The sequence below is a fragment of the Lytechinus pictus genome, chromosome 2 (assembly GCF_037042905.1).
Source record: "Lytechinus pictus isolate F3 Inbred chromosome 2, Lp3.0, whole genome shotgun sequence".
Classification (NCBI taxonomy): Eukaryota; Metazoa; Echinodermata; class Echinoidea; order Temnopleuroida; family Toxopneustidae; genus Lytechinus; species Lytechinus pictus.
In genome coordinates, this window is record NC_087246.1 from 69,377,525 (window position 1) to 69,386,550 (window position 9,026).

At 43.3% G+C, this 9,026-nt stretch overlaps 1 protein-coding gene across 1 annotated transcript; it reads left to right on the forward strand.

The window, feature by feature from the left end:
• Positions 1–233: 233 nt before the first annotated feature.
• LOC129271552 (uncharacterized) lies at positions 234–1,127 on the forward strand. The gene has a single exon (XM_064095515.1). The coding sequence runs from the start codon at positions 234–236 to the stop codon at positions 1,125–1,127; it is 894 nt and encodes a 297-aa protein (XP_063951585.1).
• The last annotated feature ends 7,899 nt before the right edge of the window (positions 1,128–9,026 follow it).

Here is a 9,026-nt window from a genome sequence, read left to right on the forward strand (position 1 = left end):
GAAGCAAGTACAGCGAGACGTGTGAAATATCAAGAGTGGACATTGGAAAAACTATGAACGGACAATGAACATTGATAAAGAAGACTATTATACGGGACTATGAATAGTGCATCAACGTGATCATTGTGATATATGTCATAAGTGTAAACTCTCAGCTTACCTGATCTATTAATGTGATATATATAGCTGTATTTTTCGATAGGTCTCCCTTCTGTGCATCACAGGGTTTAGGTATGGACGTGCAGGAGCTCAAAGAGGAAATCGAGGCGCTGAAGGCGGCACTGAAGGCCAGAGAGGTGAAGGCGGAGGAGACTGGGAAGGTGCAAGCTGCCAGGCCGGTCTACGTAGCTCCAGGAAGGCGCCTGGAAGTCTTCGCGGGTAGGCCTACTCGCCAATCGGACCAGGGAGTCCATGATTGGGTAGCCGGTGTCAGGGCCCAGCTAGAGCTCAGAGGCATCAAGGGAAAGGAAGCAGCGGCTTTCATCCGAGAATACCTCGAAGGTGATGCCAGGAGGGAGGTAAGCGGGAGGGGAGAAGATATAAAAGATGACCCTGAATCGATCTTCTCTGTATTAACCAAAGTCTTTGGTGACGGAAATTCACTGCCAAGGCTCCAACAGAGCTTTTACTCATTCGAACAGGGACCTTCTTTTGACCTTCTGAGCTGCTCACTACAGTTGGTAGACCTGTTTGACAGAATGGTTCAGCTGGATCCTACCCTCAAGGTCCAGCGCGAGCCATCTCTGAAGAGCAGGTTTGCCGAGGCAGTGAGGGATGAGGCTCTAAGGAGGGAGCTGAGGAGGCTTAATATAGAGTCTCCGCAGCTTTCTTTCTTTGAGCTTCGAGATAGGGCTCTGGAGTGGCTAGGCCCAGTCCAGACAAAACGGAAGGACGCTTCGGTGAGGACCATGGTTGCGGACCCGGAAGTGATGGAGCTGCTGAAGAAACAGGCCGAGCAGATGGAGCAGCAGCAGAAACAACTGGACAAGATTAATGCGATCTTGTCCAGGCGTCAACCCCGGAAGACTCCACCTGGTGATGGGAAATGTTTCAACTGCGGCGAAAAGGGGCATTTCCAGAAGGACTGTAGAAAGCCAAAGAAGGAGAACCCAGATTTAAACGGGTAACTCCCACCGTCAAGAGCCTGACGGTGGGTGGGTCAGTTGACGGCTCAATTCTCTTACAGAGAGCAGTAGGAGATTGTCCCGAGGTCATCCTCGATCTTGGATCCGCAAGATGTGTCAGGTGCTTGATAGACACAGGAGCACAGGTATCGACTGTGACTGAGGCATTTTTCAGGAAATACCTCAGCCACGAGTCGATGGTAGATGTGTCTAGCATCCTCAGCATCAGCGGGGCCCAAGGACTTACAATCCGCTACTGTGGATACGTCGAACTGACAGTTCGGGTGCTTGGAAGGAGCTTTCACAACATGGGCTTCCTTGTTGTGAGGGACCCTCCCAAAGCATTGAGTGATAGAAAGAGGCGGGTCCCTGGAGTAATCGGTTCGAATGTCTTGAGAGACATGCGGCATGAACTGCGCAACGAGCTTGGGGAGGATTTCCTAGATAAGTTCAAGGGTGAGAGAGACGCTACTTGGGCTAGTGTCTTGGCCTTGTATGAGGAAATCTCCTGCGTGAACCTCACGACCAAGCTTGGTGGGCTGGGTAGAGTTGCCGGGACGGGACCAGTATTGCTCCAGGGAAGGTCTCTGCAGACATTGCAGGTTTCGGTAAGGCCTGCAAGGAGGGGGGAGATTCGTACTGTGATTGTCGAGGAAATCGAAGGAGAACATCTCCAGCCTGGCATCAAGGTAATATCTTCCTTCCTCCAGATGTCCGAGAATGGCCTAGTGAATGTCCCTGTGTTGAATCTCTCAAACAGAGACATTTACATTCATCCAAGGACACCAATAGGGATCGTCAGCGATGCTTCTGAAGTCAACCGACAGGCAAGGCAATCAGCAGTCTGGGTTGAAGAGCATCGACAATCCTCATCTCCTGTGGTCGAACAAATACTTCAGAGGATGCAGCTAGGAGACATCTCCAAGGAGCAGCATAGAGCTCTTGAGGAGCTCATAGGGAAGTATCTGGACGTCTTCAGTCAAGATGAGGATGACATTGGCCTATGTAAAGATGTGGAACATAGAATCTATACAATGGATGATGTTCCCGTCAAGGTCCCACATAGGCGGATCCCACCGCATCATTGGCAAGAGGTAAGGGACTACCTCAAACAATATCTTGACAAGGGTGTCATCAGGGAATCGTCAAGCCCTTATGCAGCCCCGGTGGTTCTGGTGAGGAAAAAGGATGGCAAGCTGAGGTTATGCGTTGACTATCGCGCTCTTAACACTAAGACGCATAAAGACGCATATCCTCTGCCAAGGATCGAAGAGGCATTAGAAGCATTGAGAGGAGCTCGCTTCTTCTGCAGCTTGGATCTTGCCCATGGATTCCATCAGATCCCGGTAGCTGAGAGGGATATCCAGAAGACGGCTTTCCGCGTTGGTACTGGTGGGTTGTATGAATTCGTAAGGATGCCTTTCGGTTTATGCAATGCACCAGCTACCTTCATGAGGCTAATGGATAAGGGGTTCGGCGACCAGAACTTCCAGACGATTCTGACTTACCTGGATGACATTCTTGTGTTCGGACGAGACTTCGATGAAACCCTTCGAAGGCTCGAGATGGTCCTTGGGCGTCTTCGAAAGATGAACCTGAAAGTCAAGGTCGAGAAATGTCACCTCTTCAAAAGGAAACTCAAATATTTGGGTCATATGGTTGAAGAGGGAGGCATCTCTCCTGATCCAGACAAGGTAAGGTCTATCCAGGAGTGGAAGACTCCCGAGAACGAAACCGAACTCCGGTCATTCCTTGGACTGGCCGGGTATTATCGGAGGTTCGTTCCCCGATTTGCGACCATTGCGGCACCCCTTCATAATCTGGTAGGAGGAGTGCAACAGAAGAAGAATAGTCGCAATGGCAAAAAAAGGAAGGAATCCAACACTAGGAAAGTGGTCAACAAGAAGTCAGTTGCAGAGGCTTGGGATGACAGCTGTACCAATGCGTTCCAGGAACTCAAGGACCAGTTGACATCCGCGCCCTTGCTAGGTCATCCTGACTTCAAGAAGCCGCTTATCCTAGAGACTGACGCTAGCTTCAATGGACTCGGAGCTGTACTATCACAGAAGCAAGATGGTCGGCTTGTTGTTCTTGGGTATGCCAGCAGAGGACTACGGCCCCATGAAAAGAACATGAACAACTACAGTAGTATGAAATTGGAACTTCTTGCTCTTTATTGGGCAATAACAGAGAAATTTCGTGATGTACTACTGGGGGCAGAGTTTGTTGTTTTCACAGACAACAATCCTCTAAGCTACCTGCAGACAACAGCCAAACTTGGCGCGACAGAGATGAGATGGCAAGCAGATCTTGCTCAGTTTAATTTCAAGATCGAGTTCAGATCTGGCAGGCAGAATGCTAATGCAGATGCCTTGAGCAGAAAGACTGAGCATGGGATCGAGCAAGGGAGACTTGAAGAAGTTGAAGTGAGTCTCCAAAGCCAACCTGCATCAATGTCAACTCCAATACCATCAATGCTTGCTGCGAGAGTAGAGGAAGTCCTTGAGGTTAGAGACACAAATCAACCTGAGGAAGGAGCAGCTTTATCTACCCTTCCTACCCTGCCAAGGGAAGAATTGGCAGCTCTGCAAAGGAATGACTTAGTCATTAAGAGAGTGCTAGCCTACATGCAGAAAGGAGATAGCCCGACCCCGAAACAGATGGCTAGAGAGGGTAAGCCAATTCGGAAACTGTTGAGGCAGTGGGAGCGTCTCTTACTTGTAGATGGCATTCTGCACCGCAGAGTTACGCTGATGGGGCATCCAATCAAGCAACTTCTGGTTCCAGAAGCCTTGAAGGAAAGGATCTTAAGTGCCCTCCATGACGAAGTTGGCCACCAAGCTTCTGAGAAAACAACGAAGTTAGCAGTTCAACGCTGCTATTGGCCAGGAATGGAAGCCGAGATCCGTGCCTACTGTGAGAAGTGCCAGCGTTGCCTACTTTCCAAAGCAGGTAAGAAACTTCACCCTAAGATGGGATCACTGATTGCGAGAGAACCTCTGGAAGTACTCGCGATGGACTTCACAGTGCTAGAGCCCAGCTCTAGTAGAGTGGAGAATGTCCTTGTACTAACCGATGTCTTTACGAAATACACACAAGCAATTCCTACTAGAGACCAGAAAGCTAGTACAGTTGCAAAGGTGCTCGTCAATAATTGGTTTGTAAGGTTTGGCGTACCGAAGCGACTGCACAGCGACCAAGGTCGTAATTTTGAGAGTAGTTTGGTAAAGGAACTTTGCCGAGTGTATGGAGTACATAAGACGAGGACCACCCCTTATCACCCAGAGGGCAATGCGCAGTGTGAACGGTTCAATCGAACTATGCACGACAGACTGCGTGCTCTTCCGCCAGAGAAGAAGAAAAGATGGCCAGAATATCTCCCGGAGCTGGTGTATGCTTACAACTGTACACCACATTCTTCCACAGGATATTCCCCATATTACCTCTTCTTTGGTAGAGAGCCGGTGTTGCCCATCGATCACCAGCTAGGATTTCAAGACTCAGACTCGGACTCAGACTGGTTAGAAGGTCATCATGGACGCCTGCGAATTGCATTTGATATGGCAAGGCAGATGACCGAGAAGGAAGCGTTGAGAAGAAGGGAGAGGGTAAACCGTACCGCCGAAGACACAAGCCTTACTATTGGGGCTAGAGTGTTCACCAAGAATCGCATCCTCGGGCGAAATAAAATTCAGGATGCCTGGAGTGACACTCCGTACAAGGTGGTAGCACGGCCCAATCCCGAGGGGAATGTGTATGTCATCGAACCGCTTAGAGGTGATGGTTCGCAAAAGACAGTCCATCGTCGAGACCTATTAGATGGACGTGGACTGGTAAAAGACATCAATCCTGATCGTTTCAATGATGTTACACATAAACCTCAAGAAACTACCCTTCCTTCCGACAACCGATCTGACGAAGAAGATGAGCTGAGGGAGGTACTCTTTCGAAGTAAGACTCCACCACCTGTAGGTGATACTGACCCTAAAGATTGCATTCCAGTGGGTACTTCCGAAAGAGTAGGGGAGCACCAAGCTCCTCCGGTTGAACCAGATGCCAGGCAGCAGGTAGCAGAAGAGGATGGTTCCTCAGCTACAGAACCTGATACAGCTGAAGTTACCGGTTCAGACCACGAGGTCGAGCCTGTAGTTCCAGTCAGGAGGTCTGCAAGGTTGCAAGGTAAACCGCCTACCCTTTCATCAGAAATTGTTGCGGATATTACTAGATCTCATTTGTTGTTTATGCAAATGATGTCTAATCCGAATCCATGATTTTATATTGATCACTGTGTTGTAGTTGTTTAAGTATTATGTATTTTTTATTGTGTAAAAGTTGTCAGAGACGACAACATCGAGTAGGGGAGAATGTAACATCCCAGAATTAAATAGTGTAATACTGCCAATGTATTGTAATTTCGGTTATAACTTGTAATATGTATTGCATGTAGTTTGGTATAATCTACACTGGGCAGTTTCTGAATAGAGTTTTCTTAGAATAATCCATGACTAATTCCCTCTGTCCAGTGCAGAGATTTTTCTGTACACTTCGCTATTGGAAAGAGAAAGTAGAAAGTCCTAAAGTCATCTCATAGGAATGTTGTGGTCACCTGTGGAAGGGTGGAGGCAGAGAGAATCTGAATGAAGAAGATTGTATCCTATTCATTCCATCTCACACCACCTGTGAGACAACATCTAGAGAGAAGACATCTTAATATATTTTCAACACTGATTTTTCCATGTCGAATCCAATCCATTAGGGGTAAGTTGAATCCTAATTCACGTTTTAAATAATGATATTTATAAATGTTTTGCTTTAACCAGTGTTGTTTAAAAATGGATTAAGAATATCATCTATTTAGTTCTCTAAATATTTAGGATAAGTTAGTACTTTTTCTGTGAGATATATGTATGTTCAATTTCGTTTTGATCCTTTAAATGTGTTTTCTATTTCTTTTGTTATGAATGTTCCTTAATGTATTATTTGATATACATGTGCTACATTTGATTTGATTTCATATGTTGTGTTAAGACAAAGGTCTAGAAGTATTTTATCGAACATGATTCGCGTGGATATTTTGTATTAATTACTCTAATTGAGGTTAACATAATTCCGTTGACTTAAATAATCCAATCATGCTTCATAAACTTCTTTGTTCGTATTTCTTGGAGGAGAAATGATATTATTGTTGTGTTTTACTTAAAGTAACATTCGTTATTTTATCAGTATTATTGTGCTAAATAATATTAGTTTCATCTAATAATTTCTGTATGGTCAGAAATTGACTTTATTTGCTTAGCATTATATTTAGGATTTATATCCAAAATGATATTGCTCGATTATGTTAGATTCATCTGTAGATATTCATACTTTGCATTGATGTTTGCGTAGTTTAAGTTTATAAGAAACTTAGTACCTTTAAGGCTGTTGCTAGGCGACAGACAGCATTCTGATACATATTGGGGCTGTTGGCCAGTTGCATCATTCATAGTAGTAGTTGGTAGTGTGACGTCATCAATCACGGCACATGCTGCAGAAGTTCTGTGGAGCTTCATGGTCATTGTTTAGGTTAGGGGTGATAGGGTCACTCAGGAATGTAGTATTATTGTCCAGGGACTAGCCCTGTTCACACTGAAACAACTTGTTATTTAATTGCAATGTACTTTGGGGAGTACTAGGGTCTGTTCATACTTGAGATTTAATCTGATTTAATTATTAATCTGATTTAACTTTAGTCTGGTTTAACTTTAATCTTTTACTTGTATTTCAAGTTAGGGTTTTGTTTTTCATAATTCATTATTGATATCAGCTTGAAGTATTTGAGTTCATTTTAATGAAATTCTTTTTGACAATCATCATGTTCTATTTATCATTACATATATTCATTTAATCATTCATGTTATCTTATAACTTAATATATAATTTCTTTGATGTTTATTCTTTGTATCTCTTTCCTTCTTCTCATTTTCTCTCTATTCTATTATACGTTTATATAACGCCTTAATTTGTCGTGTTATTGCATATTGGTTGAGTGAAACATGTAATGTGATGATAGTAGAGTCGAGCTACCAGCTTACTACTTTTATTACTGATTGTTGTATTGAAACTCTTGATGTATATGACAATTTATGATTCTTTATTTTCTATTGTTTTCCAGGGTTTTTGTTATTCTTCTAAATAAAGTATGGCATCAAAAGAACCTAGACCGCAATTCTGAGTCGTATATTCATCTCAATTTTGTGTGTCACATATAAGTATTCCTCAAAGTGTTGCATTTTGACTGGGCATGGCAAAAAAAATGAAAATCCCAAAGTGCCCGAAACTAGTTCTGGTGCCCTATGGTTTCGCCTCGGTCTCCTGTGCGTCGACGCTTCTATGAAACCAAGAACTCCTACTTTCCTGATGAAACCACGTACCTCCACGATGACACTATAGGAAAACGATGCTCAATGTAAGTCGACCATGATGGAAGTCTGGCATCGTTACTGTGCACCAATGATATTGATTGAGATCTGGCGAGTGAGTGAAAGAGACTGATCGACGAGTAATCGTTTTTCTTCAACAATTCAAAGATGAATAAACCTAGTGAGGAATTATCTGCCATCAAAAGCTTAATTTCCGTTTCTCCTCTATACATACCACCTTTCTTTTTCTTATTAAAAAAAAAGTTAGTTTAATAAAAAGAGAAATATCCAACAAGCATAGCACTGAAAATTTCATCAAAATCGGATGTAAAATAAGAAAGTTATGACATTTTAAAGTTTCACTTAATTTCACGAAACAGTTATATGCACATCCTGGTCAGTATGCAAATGAGGAGACTGATGACGTCATCCACTCACTATTTCTTTTGTATTTTACTATATGAAATATTCTAATTTTCTCCTCATTTTCAATTGAAACAACGATTAATTCCTCCTGAGCATGTGGAATTAGCATTGTTTAATACTATATGGTTCAGTCAAGTTGGTCCTTATTGTCAAAGCTGTAAGAAATGAAATATTATACTTTCTAATTTACATCCGATTTTGATGAAATTTTCAGCGTTGTGCTAGTTTCATTTTTCTCTATTAATCCAAAGCAAAAATTTTCTGGGGTGGACTTGACCATTAAGGGACCTTGAATAGACACCCCCCTTCCGAAAAAAAGAATGTAAAATGAAATAAGAATTAAGTAAAGGACATGATTTGAATGAATGAGTGAAATTAATAGAGCGACTTCCTGTGTTTTCAATTAAGAAATACATATTAATTATTTGTATTTCTTCCGTTCATGGTCCGACCGAAGGCCCCATCCTACCACAGTACGATACCTACATTCCTACGGACGTGCGTAGTGTTGACCAATGTTACTCCATGGTGATCATGAAGAGATTGACTACCAACATGTACACCCACTTCCGGGTATCTTCTGATAACATATGAACATAACCATATTTGTTTTCCTCTAATTTTTCTAACAAAGTGAGCTGCAAAAACAAGATCTAATCATTTTGTTTTTACTGATCATTCTGAACCTTACGTTCTATCCCTTTTTCTCAAGATCTCATTTAGGACTAACCATGCTAACTGAGGAGTTTTAAATCCCGGGTAGGCGGAATTCAGGCGAAGAAAATGGGTCGCGAAGTAATTATGATGATATAAAAAAAAGGTCCGAAGGTGAAATGAATCCCGCTGGTGCGGGGTCTATTACCACCTGTATATCCCCCAGGTAAGAACTTATTCAATTTTTATCGGGATAACTGAACGTGGGTGCATCGGAGGCTGTGGTCACCGTTTTCTCGGCAAAGAGATGACATGCTTTTAACCGACGCGCCCTTTGCTGCCTCAAGGGTACTGCAATCCGAAGTCCAAGTAGTGGGTTATCGCAACCTACGTACACAAACGGACAATAAAGCCAAAAATC